At 32.0% G+C, this 22,042-nt stretch overlaps 2 protein-coding genes across 4 annotated transcripts; one reads left to right on the top strand and one right to left on the bottom strand.

The window, feature by feature from the left end:
- Window positions 1-349: 349 nt before the first annotated feature.
- On the bottom strand, window positions 350-17,461 carry LOC135841592 (adenosine kinase-like). 2 transcript variants are annotated; one of them, XM_065358622.1, is made up of 4 exons: window positions 17,252-17,461; window positions 14,232-14,411; window positions 9,461-9,631; window positions 350-1,519 (listed from the first exon to the last, which is right to left on the bottom strand). In XM_065358622.1, the coding sequence occupies exons 1-4, from the start codon at window positions 17,326-17,328 to the stop codon at window positions 769-771; spliced, it is 1,179 nt and encodes a 392-aa protein (XP_065214694.1). In that variant the 5' UTR covers window positions 17,329-17,461; the 3' UTR covers window positions 350-768. The 2 variants fall into 2 exon arrangements, with proteins under 2 accessions (XP_065214694.1, XP_065214693.1); XM_065358621.1 differs by having other exon boundaries at window positions 14,232-14,414; window positions 17,252-17,460.
- A 296-nt stretch (window positions 17,462-17,757) lies between these two features.
- Window positions 17,758-20,674, top strand: LOC135841591 (adenosine kinase-like). Of its 2 annotated transcripts, none has more exons than XM_065358618.1 (4): window positions 17,758-17,951; window positions 18,951-19,142; window positions 19,535-19,708; window positions 19,784-20,674. In XM_065358618.1, exons 1-4 carry the CDS (start codon window positions 17,899-17,901, stop codon window positions 20,547-20,549), a joined length of 1,185 nt encoding a protein of 394 aa, XP_065214690.1. In that variant the 5' UTR covers window positions 17,758-17,898; the 3' UTR covers window positions 20,550-20,674. The 2 variants fall into 2 exon arrangements, with proteins under 2 accessions (XP_065214690.1, XP_065214691.1); XM_065358619.1 differs by lacking the exon at window positions 17,758-17,951 and adding an exon at window positions 18,584-18,814.
- The last annotated feature ends 1,368 nt before the right edge of the window (window positions 20,675-22,042 follow it).

The following is a 22,042-nucleotide window of genomic DNA, read 5'->3' as shown; positions in this document are numbered from 1 at the left end:
CTCCACAGGAAAATTTTTTAAAAAATCGTCGAACCCCCCTACCACTTCTTCGTCCAATTGACGTGGAATGACCCATTAATATACCTCTACGTACATCAAGTACATTGCTCATACATTGGGCACTAGATATATGCAATGCATCATTCATTACTCGTGGAACATAAAATAATTGTGTTGAAAATTAACACCGTAAGTATGTATGTACTTGTTGAATTTGCCTTAATTTTAATAATGTAGAGTACTGAGGAGTAAGGGAAGAGGTAGGTTGATTTGCACGCCCGTCATGTCATGCTGTGATGCGAGCCTTGAAAATTTTGCCGACGTCATCAAATTTTAAAAAATACTAAGATAGGTATTGTAGATGTTTATTAAGGAACTCAGTCTTATTCATATTTTTCGTGAGACACACATAATTCGTTTCTGTTTTAAAATTACAACTCAACGGTGAAAATTTCAAGACACCTGAACTCACGAAACAGCTACCTAATTCGAGAAGTAGGTAAGCCTAATTATCAAATATTTTCTTCACTTATTAATAAGTATGGAAAAAAAAAACAAAAAAAAAACATCAAACTTGGATTAAATTAAAAATAAAAATGGATGAGCATGATAATAATACTTACGAGTACCTATCGCATGAAAAAATAATCATATCACTCTCCTATAGGCACACGAAAATAATCAAGTAGGTAGTTTAAATACCTAGTTCACTTATAAATAGATTCTCACATTACTTCGTATAAATTAAGTACATACATAAATAATGTATCATCTGAATACTGTCGACTCATCAATATCATAACCATGTTTCTGTATAACTTTCGATGCAACCAAGCAACCAGTTTCAATACACTTTAGAATACTCTGTTCTTTGACCAAACCGTACAAAAATCCGGCCAAAAATGAATCTCCACCTCCGGTGGTATCTTTGATTAAATGCGATTTAACAGGAGGCACTGTATACTGAACCAGTTCATTATCACCGTAAGCGCAACACACAGGTTTCTTGTTATTAGTAATGACAACGATTTTCTTAAACTTCTCCATGCATTTTAATTTACTCCGGACGGTATTATTTGCAGCGTGAGTTAACAGCATCCTACGCTGCACTGTTTTAACTTTTTGACCAACAGAATCACCGGTTACATTCAATACTCGACATAAAGCGTCAAACTCATCGCTGTTGCCGATCAGTACATCGCACATGGATAAGCAATCGATTAATTTTTCGCGAAAATTGTTAACAACGTAGGATCCGGATATATTGATGACCACAACGTTACCGTTCTTCTTACAATGTCGTATTACTTTGACAGCTACGTCATAACTGAACGCGATGAAGAATCCTTCGAATAAGACGACCTTGGAACGCTTGACAATTTCCAATTTATTGCTCAGATTGGCGCACTTGTCTAGCGAATATTCGCCTCCTGCGCCATTCACAACGGCGATGGTCCGTAAATCCTTATGGATGAGGATGACGCAGTTAGCGGTTCGACGGTTTTCCAAGGAGTCGAATCTGTAAATTAATGAAATAAGAATTAGTCGAACATGATAATGAAAAATTTGCGATTTACGTCATATAGTTAAGTATAAGGTAAATTTCTGCGGGAAAAAAGTGACCGGACGTAGGACGAAAGTGAAACTAGACCCTGAATTTTGATACCTAACTGATATGTGCATGCATGATACCTGAATGAAATTTCTTATCGTAGATTAAACAAACGTGTTCCGAGTCGGTTTTTCGAGTGCTAAACACTACCTACCTATGTTATCTACCTATTCGGGTGAGTAATCGATAAAAGGTCATTTTTTATAGCGAGTCATTGATGCATATGTGCAGAAAGATAACAACTTGCGTGGAACTTTGATTACCCCCTGTAACAGCCCTCACTCCGAGAATTTCTTTTAAATGTACGAGTAATTTTTATGGGTCTATTTTTTTGGTACCTACTTTTCATAATTTCGGAATCATCTGTAGAACTTTTAATGCCCATGTAGGTGACCTAGTTAATTGGATTCGAAAACTTTATTTTTATCTTGTAGGTGCAATTTAAATTAGTGCAAGAGGGCATTTTCATTAATCGCTAAGAAAGTAAAAGAAGGGCTCGTACCCTTCCTACTCAATTTTTTTTCAAAAAAAAGTAACTTTAGTAACTAAAAAAGTTACAAGACGTGAGCAAAAAAATTTACTTGATGTAGAAAAAATCACAAAAAAGAACATTTTCATTAGGTACCTAAACAATGTTTTAAGAAAATGAGCTTTTGGCAATCACTATGCAAGAAAATTATACTTTTTCCAAATTTTTGTTAGAAAAGTGAGGATATTTCGCAACCTTCAGGATTAATAAAGCAAGATTTTTTAGAAATTTTCGGAAATTTTTGGCAAAAAAGCAAGATTTTGATAATTTTAGCCAAAGACAGAGCCTTTTTAATGGAATGTGACTTTTTGGAATTTTCCACGAAAAAACGAAGATTTTTAGTCATTTTTGGCACAAATGGTTACTTTTTAGCAATAATTGAGGATTTGTGGCAATTTCAGGTGAAAAAGCAAAAGGAGGAGTCCCGATAAGGCCGTTTTTTGGGCCCCTGACAGTTACCGACTCAACCACTCTTAAAATGTCGTAATAAATGTCCTAAATACAAATCCGTGGTTAGTTAACCCAAAATGAACATTTTTTTGGGCTCCAGGGGTTCCCAAAGTTGTGAATAAAAAAAGAACTTTGGGAACCACTGACAATTATTTTCAAAAACTGTTTTATCGTAAAATATCTGTTTGAACCCAATAAACGTTATGCGAGGTGATTCTTTTATTTTCGACCCTCGAGAGCAGAAATGGGGGGGGGGTTTGATTTTTGGAAAATTTTGGAACCATCATTTTGAACCTACCCCTTTGAACCCCGCTAAAAAGCTTTCTACAGTTTATTAGTATCTGAAAGACCTCCATCCTACCAAATTTTGAGCTCAATAAAAATTTTCGTTGGTATGTACTCAAAAATCCAATTTTCCAATTTTTCGTAATTTCGATATTTTGGGAACCCCTGGAAAGCTAGAAGCCTGCGATTTGCGCAAAACGTAACGTTTTGAGGCATATAATCAATTATATAGATGAGAAAGTTTGATTAGGCTTCCTGCATGTTCGTAATTTTGAATCCTTTTTTTGGAGCCCCCCACTTTAGGCACCCCTAAAAAAGGAGTTTATGCATATTTTTTCAAATAAATTGAAGAATTTAATTTAAAACACACTAGGAAGAGGTCGATAATTTTTCATTTGATTTTATCTGTAACTTTCAAAATTAAGCTTTTTTGAGCCAAATTCTGAGATTTTACTTCGTTGAAATCATAAAAACGTGATTTAAACGTTTTTTTCGAAGAGTAAAATCTCAGAATTTGACCCAAAAAATCTTAATTTTGAAAGTTACAGATGAAATCGAATGAAAAATTATCGACCTCTTCCTACTGTGTTTCTAATGTAAATTATTCAATTTATGTGAAAAAATATGCATAAACACCTTTTTTAGGGGTGCCTAAAGTGGGGGCCTCTAAAAAAGGGGTTCAAAGTTACAAATATAAAGGGAGCTCAATTGAACTTTTTCATCTGGATAATTGAATATATACCTCAAAACATTACGTTTGGCGCAAATCGCAGATTTTCAACTTTCCAGGGGTTCCCAAAATATTGAAATTACAAAAAATCGGACAATTGGATTTTTGAGTACCAGCGGAAAATTTTATTGGGCTCAAAATTTGGTAGGATGGAGGTCTTTCAGATACTAATAAACTGTAGAAAGCTTTTTAGCGGGTTTCAAAGGGGTAGGTTTAAAATGGTGGTTCCAAAATTTTCCAAAAATCAAACCTCCCCTCAATTTCTGCTCCCGAGGGTCGAAAATAAAAAAATCACCTCGCATAACGTTTATTGGGTTCAAACAGATATTTTACGATAAAAAAGTTTTTGAAAATAATTGTCAGTGGTTCCCAAAGTTATTTTCTTATTCACAACTTTGGGAACCCCTGGAGCCCAAAAAATGGTCATTTTGGGTTAACTAACCACAGATTTGTATTTAGGACATTTATTACAACATTGTAAGAGTAGTCGAGTCGATGACTTTGCGAGGCCTAAAAAGTGGCTTTATCGAGACTCCTCCTTTGGTAGAAAGCATTTTTTGGAAAATTATTGGGAAAAAATAGGTACTTTTTTGCGATGGCAAAAGGCGAAGAATTTTTACAATTTTTGGCAAGAAGCAAGACCTTTTGGAAATTAAGTTATTACTTACTCGTAGTAAAAAAAGTGACTTTTTTTGTGAAAATGTGGACAAATTTTAGCAAAACCTCGAGGATTTTTGTCAATTTTGGCAATAAAGCGAGACATTTTAGAATTTAGACAATTTTGGGTAAAAGTGAGACAATTAAAATTTTTTGAAAACGAGCGTCAATATTTAGCAATTTTGGCGAAAAATAATACTTGGAAAATGTTTGCAAATTGGAAAAAAATTAAGGAACCTTTTATCGCACATAAGCATGAATCTCAAAACTTAAAATACTCACAATTATTTCAATTTAAAAAAAAAATCACGATACAAAAATTAAAAAATTAACGTTTGAAGAAATTCACCTCAAAAAATGAAAAAAATAAAAATTTTTTGAATTAATTTTTCAATGTGAATCTCCGAGTAAACCACTCATGATTAATAAATTTGATAAATTCAATTCAACTAGGAAAAAAAACAAATCGTATTTACAAAGTTAAGCTGATTGTGAGAAAAATAATTATGTAGATAGCCGGTAACGAATATAATTTTATCAAACAATTTAAAAAAGACTTTCTCTGACGTTCATTTTGTTTACAAATGATAAGGATGACACGTTGGCATACCGTATAGGTATCACAGATTAATTGAAGTCGCGCTACTACATTTATTTAGAAAAATAAAAATTTATCAACATTTATTTATAAGTACAACAAGTGTAGTACGAGGAAGTAGTTGGAACTTGAAACTGACAGTCGCTAAAAACAACAAAACTTTGCCTACAGCGTGTACTTTGAGGGGTGGAAGAAGGTCATCAATCATCAACTAAGATAAAATAAATATTATGTATGTACCTACGATTTTCGATCTCATATCTATCGATTTCACTCTTTTTTTCATAAAATAATTTTATTGAATAATATAGTGTATTTTTTTATATATTATTTTTTTTTTTTTTTGTAAAAAGTTCTACAAGACGTGTAAATATTTTTTATCGCAGATTTCCACGTCTCCCTGCCCAGTTTAAGATTAGCCACGCGAAAACTGGTTTTAAAATTCAAACAGTTCAAAGGCTGGAAAAGTGGAAAAGGTTGAAAAAGTTACTTTATTAATTTTTTTTTTTTGGAAAATTCAAAGAACTGGGAAAACTTCAAAAAGGTGAGGGACTCTGTAGAGAAATTTTCGTAGGAAAAAATTAATCAAAACTTGGAAACGTTTTTGAATTGACCGTTTCTGCAGATTCATCAGTCCCATCATATTAAATTTCTACACTAATAAGTAATAACTTACAGAAATTATGTCTTCAGGCGATAGGGAAAACACCACAGAGATCATAATTTTCGCGAATTACGTAAGATAGGTACTAATTTAATACCTATTCGGGTATTAAATATAATATTATCACATTCACTAATTAATAAAAGGTACAGGAACGAAGATGCGACTAATTTGGGCCTCCCGCAATCGGCCAGACTATACGAGAGCACACAGAGATATTGTTCATAGCACCACGTTTACCTAAAGAGTGAAGAGATCTGCTCTCATTCCAGGACACCTTGGCAACTACCGATAGAAAAATTCTTGGACAAAGATCAAAAAAATCGAAAGAGTATCCAAAAATACTCCAACAGGTCAAACTTCAGGTCATAAATTTCAGTTTTCGATTCTTAACGAATAACGACTTTTTAAAACTTCAAATTTGCTATGTTTTCTAGAGAAAAAAAAACTCGATAAAATTTGATAAAATTCAGGAATAGTGTTGAATTTGATTAATATTTAATTTACGAATCAGTTGATGGCGGTTATTTCAAACTGTTTTGGAGCTTTCGACGAATTTTGGGTTTTTCAGTTCTTTTGGAAAAAATTTCAGAAAAAAGCCAAAATGAAATTCATAATGTACGTATAAAAACCAGTTCTCACCGTCATCATTGTGTCCCTTTCATTGAATTCAAGAACAAATTTTCAAAATTCATCTCTAGATACAAAACGAAATTCAAAATGCTCTAGCTCGAGCGATTATTTTGGAGAAAAAAATGAACAATTTTTTGTTTACAAACGTGTGAACATGAAAGGCTGAAATTGGGATTATAATCTATTTTTGGTATTCAAAATCTATTCGTAATACTTTTGAGCCATTCTCGACCTTCTAATAGATTTTTGAATTTTTCAGCCCTTGAAAAAAAGTAATACCTACTTAAGTAAAATATGAATTCTGAACCAAAAGATGCAAATTTTTGAAATCGAAGTCTATAAAATTAATCAAAAGGCGCACAAACAACGATAAAATTGAGTTTATTTGAACTAAATAACATTTCGGCCCTTCTTATGGCAATCGAAACCGCCATCAATCAATTCAGGTGGTCGAAAATGGGGTATATCGTATGGGTCCCAACAATTTTTTTGGACTTTTACCTATTGGGGGAGGTTCTGGGGGCCATGGGTGAAGTCGATTCGAAAAACTAAGGCAATATTCGGGTTCAGCGATATCGAAAACATACTATTGCATGTGTCACACGAATGTAACCATTTTTGGGGGGTGACCCCCTTTGGAGAGGCGCTGGGGGGCCGTGGACGGGTCCAATCACAAATCTGACGTCATATTCGTGTTCAGCGTCACCAAAAACATACTATTCCATGTGTCACACGAACAAAACGCTTTTTTGAACTTTTACCCCCTTTGAGGAGGTGCTGGGGGCCGTGGATGGGGTCCTATCAAAAATCTGACGTCATGTTCGTGTTCAGCGTCGCCGAAAACATACAATTCGATATATCACATGCCCCAGATTTTCTTTTGAAAGTTTCACCCAAAATTGGGGGTGGGGGTGCTCCCCCTCCGTCAACGAGTGTCATCTCGAAACCTAAATATTTCGAAAAAGTATCAAAATGTACATCTATGGAAATTTTTTCAAAATTTTAAATGGTAGCTCCCACTTACATCGCCATTTTGAAATTTGAACTTTCAAATTGAAAGTTCAACTTTCAACTTTTGAAAATTTCAAAATACTTAAATAGTTCAAAATTCAATGCCCTTTCGAACTGTGAAATCAGTTTTGATCAAAGTATCATAGTTTTGGAGGAATGGGCTGCTGAAGTTGAGTACCTCGAGACAATGTGAAAATAATGGAAGCCCCCCTACCCGCCCCCTGAGGGGGCTGGGACCAAACTGATTGCGGCTTTCTTACTTACTGGGTGGGTAGATATTATAAAAAAAATTGAGCAAAATCGAAGGACATGACCCTAAAACGTTGGTTGAGTTGACATGGAATGACCCGTATCGTAAATCAAATTCTAGCTTTTAACTTTGGTTTGATCAAATTTTAAGTTTTTCATAATCATAACAAATCTATTTTCAAAATCAAATTTGAAACACCTAAAATTTGCTCGGGTGATGTTTTTCAAAATAATGTCTATTCCAAAAAATTTTATGTCAGTTTCTGTTTTCTTCTTCTTCAGTTTTTGTTTTTTTTTCAATCTCAATTTTCGTTTTTGTGTTTAGTTTTTGTTTTTTGGTTTTTGGTTTTTAGTTTCGTTTTTTTCGGTTTTTAATTTTTGATTTTCCATTTCTTTTCTTGCTGTCCTTTTATCAATATCAGTTAGCTTTCATCCTCGAATTGTGGTTTTACATTAATATATTCGAAGAAAAAAATTGAAAATGAAAACAAATACCACTTCCAAAAACTTGTAAAGATAAAAATTTTCATTTTCTTAGAAAAAAAAAAAAAGGATTTCCTTTACGATTCTGTTTTCCATTGCAATCAGAAGATCAAGTAAAAAATTGAATTGCAATTTTTGAAGGAAAACAATGAAGATGATGGTTTAGTTTCCAAAATGTTTACCTAAAGCAGAAATTAATTTTTTTTTTGGGGGGTGTTTGTAAATTGGTTGTGAGACTAAAATATTATCAACTGCAGATCAAAACCAAAATTATGAAAAAAAATCATCCCTGTAGATTTTTAGATTTTATTGATTGATTGAGAAAAATTTTACTTTGAAATTTGAGGTTCAAAAAATATTAAAAATAATATGACAGGTTATTTTTGGAAATGACAGTATTTCATACTACATGTATTATAATTTTCCAGAATTGAAAATATTTTTATTTCACATGCGAGTAAAATTTGAGCTTACATATTTTTCAACAAATTGTTTAAATTTCTTAACGAAATTTGAATGTAAGAGGGCTTAAAAAATTGAAATTTTGGGGATTTTTATTCAGAATTTCAAACTTTTACTCAGTACGCCAACACTCATCGCATAATTTGTTGAGAGTTTCTGGAGTTACTAATCAATTTGGCTAATGAACCTGATTTGTAATTTTCGCTCTATAAAATTACCAAAAAAAAAAAAGCTTGAATTTTATCTAAACCAGAAACCAATTTGGAAAATTCTGGTTCTGTTCTGATTAGGATTTATTTTTAAATTTTAATAAACTTGATGAAATAATTCCTTCGAGAAAACTACAAATTTGATTTTCAAACAGATACTTTAAACTGAAGGAATTTTAATGACCCAGCATGACTCTCGATCCATCTTTTAAAATATACATCTACATATAAGGTTAAGTATTTCCTTTTGAAAATGTTGAGCTCAGACAATTCTTTGGTTTCCAAAGTAGGTATAAAACTGACGTCAAATTTTTCTATCAAATTCTTAATCTAATTTTTCAGTCGACTTTTATCTCAAAAAATACTCGAAAATTCATCCGATTAACTTCTCTGAAAAGTCAAAGGGCGAGCTTTGCTGAATAATCAAATTAAATAAAATACCTATACTGCGTAGAATCTATGCGGAATTTTATCAAAGTTCACCACCTTCAATTTACATATAAAAATCAAACGCTCGAATTAAAATCCAAGGAAAAAACCATTGTTGTTACGAAACATCAACGTCGTCTTAGATATACCGGTATAGATAGTGAAACAAAAAAATCCAAATCGCCAAAAAGTCAAAAGCTAAAATCACGATTGAACTTTCGCAGTTAAATTCAACCAACCGCGATCAAAAGATAAGACGTCAAAGTACTCGGCGAGGTAAAAATTCACATACCTATCTATACACAGTAACCTACTAATGTAAATTCAAGTAACTCATCTTTTATCTTATTTCACGAATAAAGCTACTCAAAGGGAATACTTTTTTTTCGAGTGCTATGTAAATATTTTTGCAGTAGAATTTTCACTTATACATAAGGCGAGATTCTCGCGGCTACGTACTTTGCTTCAACAAATGCGTTGTTCGTGTATTTTTCGAGGAAGAGTCCTTCTTCGTCGTCACCGACTGCTCCGAACATCGTAGTCTGGTTTCGATTTCCGAGTAAATTTTGAAATACCATTAACGATACTAGACAATTTCCTCCGGCCAGCTTCTTAAATTTGTACTTCTTCCTATATCAAGCAAACGAGAGAGATAAAAAAGGTTAATAATTATTATTGGAGCTTAAAAAAAAAAAAAAAAAAAAAAAAAGAGGTTGAACGAGGACGATGGATAGATATAGGTAAGTTCTAACTTATTTATTTCATTCGATCTCGTTATCAAATTGCTCTTGAATGCGGTTCAAATAAAAACGCATTATCAACATACGTAGGTACTTAGAATTTAGGCGAGAATGTATCAAATCATAATTTGCACGTGATTCGATGATTAAGCGTAATCAAAAGTCCAACAAATATACCGAACGAACCGTAAAATCACACCATGCAAGCTTTCATTTTAATACACAAACCGAGTGTCTAGCATTATTATGTATCATGCTGTTTACGAAACTTTTCAAAGCTAAACTTCCAATAGTTCAGGTCAAATACGTAAGTTTAGCCAATTTCATTATTTTCGTTTAATTTATTCCCTTATCTTCACGTGAGAAATTAAGCGGTCAGACGTGCCTGCTTGGAATATCCCCGGACTTGTGGCATGCTTCCTTATCTAGCGATATATTTTTTTTTTTTTTTAATTTTAATTGCTCGTGTATATTTGTAATATTCCCCTCGCTCTCCATTCGTGCGAATAGTCGAATTTAAATTTGTAAACGTCGGAATGAATATTATAATTATAAATAAAAATAATGATATCGTTTTAGCCGAGTTTTCGTTTATTTACTTACATTTTCGCCCTTCTCCCCCGTCTTTGATATTTTTCCTACAAAGTAATTTGAGTTTGCGAATACAAATATTGATAAATTAATTCATAGGTTATAATAGGTCGTCTCGTTTTACGTCAGTAGAATATTAATCAATGTCGAATCATTAGACGTAGAATGTTGAAGAATGATTAAAATGTAGGTACCTACCTTATAGGGGATTTCGTCGTCGGATGAACGCCGAGATGGGTATTAAAATTTCAAAAAAGAACCGCAATCAGATTTAATTAAACGATAAGGTAGTTGAGAAGCAGCTTTATAATGTAAGAGACCTACTTGATACTTGGTATACCAATGTACTTGCATATGAGGTATTACATCTCTTTACCCTCCCTCTCTCATTCTCTTTGGCGAACTTTGTGAAAAACTTTTAGAATTTTTAGCTCTGAGAAAAACTGCAATATACTTAACGTAAAGGGATGATTTTTTTTCAATTTTAGAGAAAATTTTGAATATTTTTTTTGAAAATGTTCGCGTTAGACCTGATGATAGAAGGTTAGGAAAACGGCACGAGTATATTGATGACTCTGTAGCAGTGCTGAGGGATATTTAGGTCATTTTCGAAATTAAAACTTACGAATGAAGGGGAAATGGAATGAATCGAAAGATATTGTCCACAACGAATAATAGAATACTGTGTTTAACTGTGTTTTATCAAAGCTGAGTAAAAAAAATTAAAATTAAAATACAATGTTTTTGCAAAAGTTATTAAAAATTCTAGGTACAATCGTTCAATTTTTGAAAATAAATTTTTGTCAATTTCGTTTTTTGGAGAAGGAAGTAGAAGAAAGGATCATGACAAGAGAATTTTTCAGCTCTGTTTGATAGGTATAATAACTTAATCTACCTACAAAATCATAACAAATGAATTATTTTTTTTCATTTTTGAATTTTTTTTTATTGTGTTTGATTTTTTTTTCAACATGAAAAAAAATCTTGAAAGCAAATATTCAATTTAGTAATATTTTTCAGTTGATAATTTCATTTTGTCATTTGTGCATTTTAAAATATTTTTTCATGTTTTCATTCGTGCAAACATTTTTTCAAACCCTTTTCATACTTTATTTTCTATTTTTTTTGTTGTTTTTTTTAGATGTATTTGGCAACGAATTTTCAACAGTTTGAAATTTTTTCCTCCTCTCAAAAACAATTTTTTTAAAAAAGAAGATCCGAGATCAAGTTTTTTTCTAAAAAATTTCTTTAATGCTACATCATTAGCTGAAAGATCTCTTATTTTTTTCATTTGTAGAAGAGATATTTTTTAATACATATAATGATTCGATGCCAAAAAAATTGATTGAAAAAATGGGAGAAAATTTTATGCTCCAACTTGAGCTCTTCATTGCATACATAGGTAGGGATTCATAGTTCCAAAAATTTTCAAAAATCACTACAGCAGGAGCTCCAAATCCCGAGGGAAAAAAATATAAATTGAAGGGAAGAAGACTAGAACTATCAAGAGTGTCCAAAATTTAAACAAAAAAAATCAAAAATTTCAGAAACAAAAACGTTTGAAAACACATTTGTGAGTCATGGTCATCACAAAAAGTTCCATTTTCATTTTTTTATGTATTAAAAAAAGTCAAAATGAGTGACTTAATTCAATTTAATTTTTTTAAATTTCATTATGATCATTTTTTCAACGTAGAAAATTGATAATTTTCACAGTTTAATGTCACACTAAAATATCTTATCATTTTTACATTGCATATTTTTCAGTTTATAATTCAATTTTGAGTATTTTTAAAACACTTCGTAAAATTTTTCATTCTTTTTTTTCATTTTTTTTCTGTATTAGAAAAACGGGGTGGAAACTTTTCCAGGAATATTTCTTCAAGAATATCCCATAAATTGGACAGTCTCTTACTTTTTTTTTGGAAAGTTGGAGAGATATATACTTAAAAATAATTGTAGAAAATGATGGTGTGTGTTCTTCGTTGCCCTACAAGGAATTCATAGTTTCAATATTTCAAGATTGGGGAGGTTGGAAAAGAATTTCAATATTAAAATTAAAAGAACAAAAGTGCCTTTAAAATTTAAAAAAAAAAAAAAGTCAAAAAGGGAATCTGTTGGGTTATTTTATTAGAGATTTTTCACTTGAAAATTATGATCAACTTTAGATACAAATTTTTTGTATCAATTTTGAAAAAAGTTACAGGCTGGGGAGATGAACCAAGAGCTCAAATTCAAAAAAAACAAAAAAATGAGCAAGGTAGATGTACAAAATCAGCGTCCTCAAATTGTACATGTAGATTAGATAATCAACATGTTTTCCAGAAGTTGTATCACTGAGTGTTTCATCCACAAAATAAGTTTTATAGGTATGCATTCGAACTCAGAACCTTAAAAAAACTAGGAATAGGAAACCACGTGCCACAAGGTATTTTCAACTTCCGGTACTTTGTGCATAGTACCTATTCTAGGTTGACGGGGATGGGGGGAGGGGGAATCGTCAGAAGAGTCATATTATACAAAAAATAAGCCAATATTCGAACTCACGATGATTATTAGGTAATAAATATGTAATAATCAATATGCCATTTTCATTCAACTTTTTTTCAAATATTTAAAAATTATCTGATTATTTTTCAGGTATTAATTGTTTCAAAGGAAACCAAAATCACAAATCACATTTTTATTATAGTCAAGAAAAATAAATAGAACCACCTGAATTTAAAGGTTTGACAATTTTTGATAATTTATGCTCCCCCCTACCTAATTCTTTTTAAGGATTGTTGAATTTAAATCCAAAATTTTCTAAAACTGAAGTAGATACTTTAAGTGATATTTTGTTTTTTATTTTGAGTAATTGAAATACCAGACTTCCAGTAAATTATAAATGGCATCTTTTATCAGCATCTATCAAAAAAGAAATGCTCTCGATGTTGCTAAAGAACTCGTCGAATTTTCGAGATAAAAAACTGCAATAATTCAATAGGTCTAACAAGATACGTAAGCAGATAGGTAAGGTATACCTAAACGCTAAAGGCTGAACTTTGAACACTCGAAAAAAATTTACCCCTTCGACCGAGAACTTTTTAAATTTATTCTAAAAAGGTCCACACTATACAAGAGAAAATTTCCAGCATCCGAATTTATTTTCTAAAATGCCTTTTTTCTTCTTTCATTTCGATTCAAATTCAGCCTGTATAGTTTCAGAACAGAATTTAAACACGGTATATCTACGTAAAATAGCTTTCAAGTCCCCGTAGGTAGAGGTACCTACTTACAAAGAGAATAAAATAAAACGAAATAAAAAAACAGCATTTTCATTGTTGACCAAATCGTCGTTAACATTTTTTAAAAACATTTTTACGCGTGCAACAGACATCGAGCAAAACTTGGAAAAAGTTTGAAAATTTTCCTAATTAACGACAAGAACAGTAATTAAAAGTTTATCGCGAGGGGGTGAAAAAAAGCTGCTTTTTATAAGTTGAAACTATGTGATAACGTCATAAAGGAAGTTTACTTTAGGACTTACGAAGTCGTAAAATTTGCCACAAAAGTTGGTTCAAGTTTTTCAAAAGTCGTAGAAGGATGGAGGTGGAAGATGATTTAAAAATTAAAAAACAGGTAGGTACCTATACCGAAGTATTAATATTTTAAATGGCACGTTTCTTTGAGGAGATTTTAATGAAATTAGATGCAAATTGATTTTTGAGCTATTTTTATAGATTTTTAACACTCTGGAAACAGGTAGTAGTTTAACTTTTCAATGAAGTAGTCTTATTCCTAACTATATTCAGCGTCAAAAGATGACAGCACAACTATTTTTCAACCATCAAAATAAAAACAAGGCACCATAGTAAATTTAATACATGCCAAAAACCATAATTCAAAAAATCACTCACTTGTAAAAATCATTTTTGATCAAATTCAGCAACTCGTGGGTCATTTCACGTTGGCTATCGATATTCAATCCGTACCTATCGACTTCATCTTCATCGCCGACCAAAAAGCTGTAATCGACCGTAGGTATACCAAATGCCACCAGTGAACGAGATTCCATGTTTTCGAATTCCATCGTACTGCTGCTGTTGGAACACACAAAAAAAACGAAACGTTGACCACTCGAGATGTTCTGAATGATACTTATGAAAACCGGATTCTAACACCGATTTAAAAACCCACCGATTATTATACCTTTCCGAGGTTTAAAAGTTGATAAGTGATGATCATTCGTTAATTATCTACAACGCATTTTATATTTTTATCTATTTTTATCAAACAGCGGTGGGTGGCAGAGCTAATTTACACGCAGATAGTAGGTTGGGTTCCGAAGTGTGTAGCGAACTTTAAAGCTTGGCGATTAAAAAGCTCGCTCTGCGACCCCCTTTCATCCTTACTGCGAAAAAAAACTCGTACAGAGTTGAGAGATTTTATACATATTTTGATCCGGTGAGATGAAATTTCGTTCAAAGAGTACTCTTGCTGTGATGGGTGATTCAGCCCTTGGCTCCAATTTTGAAAATACAATTAACGGCCGGGCATTTTGAGGGGCCAAAAAATAATTTTAGAGTGGAAAAATGTCACCCACCCTCTTCTCCTGGAATGTTTGAGTTTTTCTTTCTTGCCTCTATATTTTAGTTTAATACTTACTTTCGAAATCTTAATTTTTTCATTTTCATTTTTTTTTTTTTGATTGTTTCAACTTCATGATGCTGACTTATTTTCTGTACTTTTTCTTCTGAGGCTTTTGCAATTTTATTTTCTATAATTATTCTTTTTTATTTTATTTATTTTATTCTGATCACAATATTTTAAAACATTTTGGTTTATGTACCTATGTAATTTATAATTTTTTTATGAAGTCAGAAACAAAATGAAATGAAAACAACGAATGTCAGATATTGAAAAACTGAAATGGACGAAGTTACATAATTATGTACCTATCAAACACAACCAAATAGGTAAAATGGAAATGAAAAAATCAATTTCAAAATTGAAAAAAAAAACAATAGGTAATAACATTTTCTTTGAATTATTTTTCAAAATTTCCAAACATGAGAAATCTTGCAAGAATTTATGAGAGATAAATGTACCGATGTTATTAGATTTCGTTAAAAATCAATCGATATGAGAGGATGAGACAGTTTATTTTGATTTTTCTTGAACTAATTGAAAATAACCAGAAGGACGAAGAAATTCGAAAAAAAATCGAAATATCGATATCACTTTTTTTGGGGGTGTTTTGTATAATTACTGTACCTACACGTCAGATTATATTGAATTTGTCAGGTTGTGTTTTTTAACAAGAGTAATAAATTTGTCTATTTCGGAGAGGCTGTCAGGAATGGAGAGAGAGTTTTCATCTATTACTTGATTGAGTAAGTACCTATAAATTTTTTTGATAAACGTATACCATTTTTTGAAATAAAAAACGTACGAATTAAGAATTGAATAATTGTGAAGGAAATCAAAAATGATCGATATATCGATAAAATTTGAGAAAATCGATTCACATTTTCTTTCACGTTGTCAAAATTTCTAAACATGGTTTATGTCGAAAAAAATTTGGAGTGAACCATAAATCAATCATCGATTTTATCCAAAATCGGTATTATTCGATTTCATTCAAAATCGATATTATTCGATTTCATTCGAAATTGATATTATTCGATTTCATTCAAAATTGATATTATTCCATTTCATTCAAAATCGATATTATTCGATTTCATCCAAAATCGATATTATTCGATTTCATCCAAAATCGATATCATTCGATTTTGTCCAAAATCGATCGACAGGAGACAGAGACTATTCATTTTGATTTTTCCCGAACTGGTTGGGGGCAACAGAGAAGAATTTATCAAAAATCGAAATATCGATATCATTCGATCAAAATAATATAGAAATCGAATATCATAATTTGTCAAAATTCATTCAATTTTTTGAAATAAAAATCTAAGAGTGGATTTTTGCAAACTCTAAACTATTATCAATCATGAAGAAAATTTTAAAAATCTTTATACATATCGATAAAATTTTGATGAATTGATTAATCGATCATTATATTTTTTCAAAAATATTATCACTTGTCAAACATTTCCAAACAGGAAAAGTCTTGTAGGCATTGATGAGTAATCGACAAATCGATATTATCCGACTTCATTCAAAATCGAACAATCACACAGAAATTTGAAATCATTTGAAATAATTCAGTTAATCTCGATTATACAATTTCGAGTGAAATCGATATTTACATGCTTTTCTAACATTTTTTTCAGCTCCTCAATTTCCATAAAATTGGCCAAATTGATCTGTAAGTCTAAAAACTAAGAATATTTTTCAAAAATTGTGACGAAAAATCACACAAAATTGCAAAACGAATTCGAAAAAAATTGGTAACATTAGAATTAGGTACATTATATTGAATTTAAAAAATTGAATTGCAAAAAAACATAATTTTTTGAGGGTAGGGGGGGGGACAGAAACTGTTGACATTTTAAAATTGACCATTTCTTTTTATTATTATTATTAGATAAGTAGCTATTTTTAAATAATTAATTTAGAATTGAATTTGAAAAATAAACAATTACCTAATTAATTGATGCAAAATAATGTCATTTTACAAATTTGGAATGAGCGATTTACAAATTTTTGATTTTAAGTAAATACTTACATTCAAATAAAAACAAAAATTTCAAAGCTGAATTTCATTTTAAAAAATTTGATTTGTTTTTAAATTTTTGAAGCTAAATTGAGTATACCTACCTACGATTTTTTAAGAAAGAAACAGATATTTTTTCATATTGAAATTAAGTAATGTGGAGATGCCGTGGAATGGTTTTTTTGGGGGGGGGGGGGAGGATGATGCCACCGAGCGAAAAAAAAGACAATAAAAACGGAAATTTCTTAAATAGGTACATACCTGAATTTACTTTTAAAAATCAATGAACCAATAAAAGCAACGCAAAAAAAACAAGGCTCAATCACTTTAAAAATCATTTTATGTTCTTCAAAGATAACCTGTGATTATTTTCAAAATCCTAGCCAAAAGCTGATTCACATACAACTGGAGGTGCCTACTACTTATACTCGAAAGAACAGTAGAGGGTCAAGTTTGCCTGACTTCAATTCTGTTTTGTGATTAGGTATCTTCTTGGATTGACCTTTTATGCTAAATGAAGTACATACTAATAATTATACCCTTGTCAATATGTGGATTAAATCCTCAATTTTATCAAGGGTTAAATTTATTTCATGATGATTTTTATAATTTAGATTCGGAAATTATGAAATCAGATAAGTGATGCAGCTCCAATCAACGTGATCTTCTCGTAATTTAGTGTTCGATAAAGCTGCTGACTGCTGCATGATGAACAAATTAGGTATTCATTTTTAATTGAATATCTGAGAACTGACTTGCCAACTTTATTTTCACTTATTTATTTCTCATTTTTAAAATATTAAAAATTAAATAAACCAACCATATAGATAGAGGTACCTTGGTACTTATTCATTTTGTTAAAGTTTTTAATTTGAAAAAAAAATAATAATACTTCATAAAAAAGACAGATGAATGCTCGTGGCCTATTATTACTTCCTTTGCTACACCTACAATTACTTAAGTATGTATTTATTTTCCTTTTTCATTTTTTAATATTCCTTGATGATGTAGAGATGGGTTTTCTAGTCACAATAACATTCACCAACTAATTACCCAAGCTCTTCTTTTGACCAAATTGTGTAGGTAGATATAGAAAATTCTTTTCCAATTTCCACCAAACTGCCTGAAGCAAATTTTTCGAATGGCTACGTCAGACTTCAGAGTTTTCATTTTGTTCTATTTTATGCCTACATCCTCTTCCTCATTCTCAAATTATTCACTTTAGCAGTTCATCAAGTCTGAAAATTTGAAAGTTGAAACCACAGGAAATGATAGGACTCACTCTTTCATCTTACATACAAAATTATTTATTCTCTCTTTAATCGAACACACTTCACTTTCATAACATCAAATTACTAGTCTGAAAAAGAAATCTCTAAAGCTTGAACAAATTTAGTTATCTCGTCAATGAAAATAATGAGAAAATCACGTTTCAAGTTTCAACCATAGAGCATTGTCATATGGCGCAATGCGGGATAGTTTACCCTAGCGCCTGTGCCAAGTTGTCATCCCTTGGCACAGGCGCTAGGGTATGCAGCAATTTTGTAAATGCTCTATGAAAAAATACTTCCTCACTTCGCCTTAACCACGTTGACCGAACTTAGCACTGCGCATGCGTAAAGGTAAACAACTGAAGGCTTATCGTAAACTGATAAAAACACTGCAGCGGCTGAGCTTTTTACATCGTCTTCTTTAAAATTATCTCTAAAAATATTGAAATGAATTTGTGGAATTAACAAAAATCTAAGCCCATCTTTAAAATTAAGGTAAATGCATTCGTAAGCTGATTGGATTTCGAAGATCTGTGATACCTATATTATTCGTGTGAGTATTTATATAATAAGTCCATTCTATCTTGTAACTTTTTAAACGAACACATTACGAGTAAATTCCAATATTGTATTATTATCTGCATGCATATGCTAACTATACTTCACCGAGTTAAATTTTAATGTTACAGAATGGCGTCTACAACGGTCAACGGCTGCTGTAAAGATGATACTTATTGGATAACCGCAATTGGCAATCCTAATGTGGACCTGATTGTAAAAGTAGATGACACTTACCTGTTCGATAAATATAATTTAGCTATCGATGGCCATCTTCCAACACATCCGGAATTTATGGATAAAGTCAGAGCGGATGTTTTCGAGTAAGATAATAAGTTTCTCATACGATCAGTTGTACTTTAAAAATAAACATATATGCCGGTAAGTAAAAGTAAATAAATCACAACGCGAACCGAGAAGGAGAACCCAAACATGTGCACGTGACTAAACTACACTACTGTAACAATGCAAGAGCAACTGTTTTTTCTCTCTATTCAAGCATTCTATTCGAACCGGTGTTCTGTTGACAATAGTAAACTGGTGGCTATTAGTTAAAAAGTAGTGGAAGATATTGGTGGTGGTTTGTAGAGCCAAGGGGTAGGGTGTATGATAAACGATTTGATTCGCATTTCGCGGTCGTAAATATTTATTTGCGACGCAATAACATTGTTTTTATTTCGATAACGAAGTAAAATTGTTAATTTTTATTTTGTAGGCGTAATTACGAAGTGTTATGTACTCCTGGAGGATGTGCCCAAAACACGCTGCGAGTGTTGCAGTGGCTGATTGGCGATCCGTCTTGTAAATGTGCCATGATCGGTTCGATCGGCGTTGATAAAGAAGCCGAATTTTTAGAAAAAGAAATGAAGAAAGCTGGAGTAAATGCGATGTAATTAATTCAACTCTATCGTAGAATTTTACACACGATCCGATCATTAAAATACGGTTTACGTTTTTTTTTCAGATATACGAAACTGAACGATTACCGAACAGCTTCGGTGATCGGTATCACTTACCAGAAAAACCGATCATTTGTTTACGGCTTGAAAATGGGAGCAGCGTCTCAATATTCACTGCCAATTTTACTCGCCAATCCAGACGCTGTTTCAGCCCTCAAACGATCCAAGATCGTCCACCTAGAAGCTTTTTTCACCATACACTCGATGGAAGTGGGTTTAGAAGTACTAAAGATATGTTCTTCGAGCGACGCCATCACCTCTTTCAATTTATGCGGCGAATACACGTTGAAAATGAACAAAAACGCTGTAATAGCTTTCTACGACGCTTGCGACATTGTTATCGGAAACTTACCTGAATTTTATTCGCTCTGCGACGAGTTATCGATGAAACGTGATCATCCCAGAGAAGCTTTAGAGCAACTCCATCGTAGAATCATGAGCAACGTTAAAAACCAAAGAAACTACGCTATTAAATCGTTCGAAAAATATGGTAAAATTATAATCGCCACGAACGGTAGCGAACCCGTATATTGTTATACTAAATGCGATGGTTTTATCGAGTTTCCCATTCCTGCCGTCGATCCGGGTAAAATAAAAGATACCACAGGAGCCGGAGATGCTTTTTTGGCCGGATTTCTCCACGGTATACTGCACGATGCTCCTATTACCAAATGTTTGGAGCTTGGGTATCGTATGGGGGCGGAAATCATCCAACAACACGGTTGTGTTTTACCCGATAAAGATCCTGCAATTTTTACCGATAATTTGTGATAATTGGCCGATTTATACTATATTTCGTTGTTTGTTATACCTTTTATGTAAATCTAGTAGAGTTGCACTGTTTTTTTTTATTTCATTTTTTGTTGAAAATGTCTCTATTACAATTTTTAATCATCGTTTGGATATTTTTATGTTTTATTTTTAGGTCATTTTTTTGAGAAGACTAGTTTTATTTGATTCGTGATTCAAAAAAATCTCAATAATCGATGAAAATTCATTTTAAAAGAATTAAAATCAAGTTTCTTCGAGTCGAAGTTCTTCTGTGCTGCGCTGGTCGATGAAAACAGTTGAAAAATAATTATTTTTAGATTTTTCTCCTGGAATTTTTGAAACTGTAAAGTATCCTGGAAAACTTTCCGAAGTTGAACAGGGATTAATTTAATTTTTTTTATTGAAAATGGTACAGGCCTAATTTTTTCAGACGACAGAGAGAGGATAAATGTTCGACGGTCTTTCTCTTTGCATAAATTTTTAAATCAACAGTGGATTATTTCATAAATTGCAATGAATCTCAAGTTGTGAGATTTCCACTACGAATTCAGCTGGGAGCACGTAAGATCGTAAGAAGCTAATATCGAAAATAATTATGCAGCTTTTTCGTTTACAGTTAAATGCATTAGTCATTGATTTTTTACGTATACAGATAGCCCGTTCAAATGGATCCAAACATAACAGTTAAATAGTTGTGCATCCGACTACTAGACATCGCTGCGATGTCCATTGGTACTTTTTCACCATTCTGAACGTAACATTTCTTTTAAACGTTCTCTTTTTAGCGTTTCCATCATTAGGAATTACAACAATAGCAACATGCATCCGAGAATACTGAATACACATACATGTGCATCCAGGGTAGTTTTTTTATTTAAATGGAATTCTTACGGTCTGGAACTGTTAGAGAGGGCATGAGGGGGGTGTAGACTGTAGTATTGTTTGGTGTGGTTAAGAACTTGTTCCATCCCTCTCTTCAGTTTTCACTTTTTTTGTATTATACTTCGTAATGATTTTTAATGTAGCCTCTCTAAAAAGAATTGGAATGAGAAATAACATTTGCTGACTGGCGTAAGAAAAGAATACCACTTTTGCCAAATAAAATGACAATTTTTTACAGAAAATGAAAAAAATATGACAATTTTGCCTACATACTCGTACATATGTGAGGGCGCATACGGAAAGGGACAATTCGACCAAAAAAAAAAAAAAAAAAAAGTTCTCTGAAATTGTTGTAGGAACTCTATAAAGGGTTCCTACAACAATTTCAGAGAACTTTTTTTTTTTTTTTTTTTGGTCATAAGGACCCTTTCCGTATGCGCCCTCACATATTATGTAGGTGTTCTTTGATTTGAAGAAATGTTAATTTTCTGTTTTCAATTTTTGGATTTCATTTTGGAAAAGACTGAAAAGAGAGATGAATGTAGATACCTGAGCGAAGTAAAAAGTAAAAAAAATGATATACTTAGGTATGTCAGAAATTTGTGGGTTTC

This window comes from Planococcus citri, chromosome 3, assembly GCF_950023065.1.
Source record: "Planococcus citri chromosome 3, ihPlaCitr1.1, whole genome shotgun sequence".
NCBI classification, from domain to species: Eukaryota; Metazoa; Arthropoda; class Insecta; order Hemiptera; family Pseudococcidae; genus Planococcus; species Planococcus citri.
Note: the sequence above shows the minus strand (reverse complement) of the source record. Positions and strands in the feature narration are given on the sequence as shown.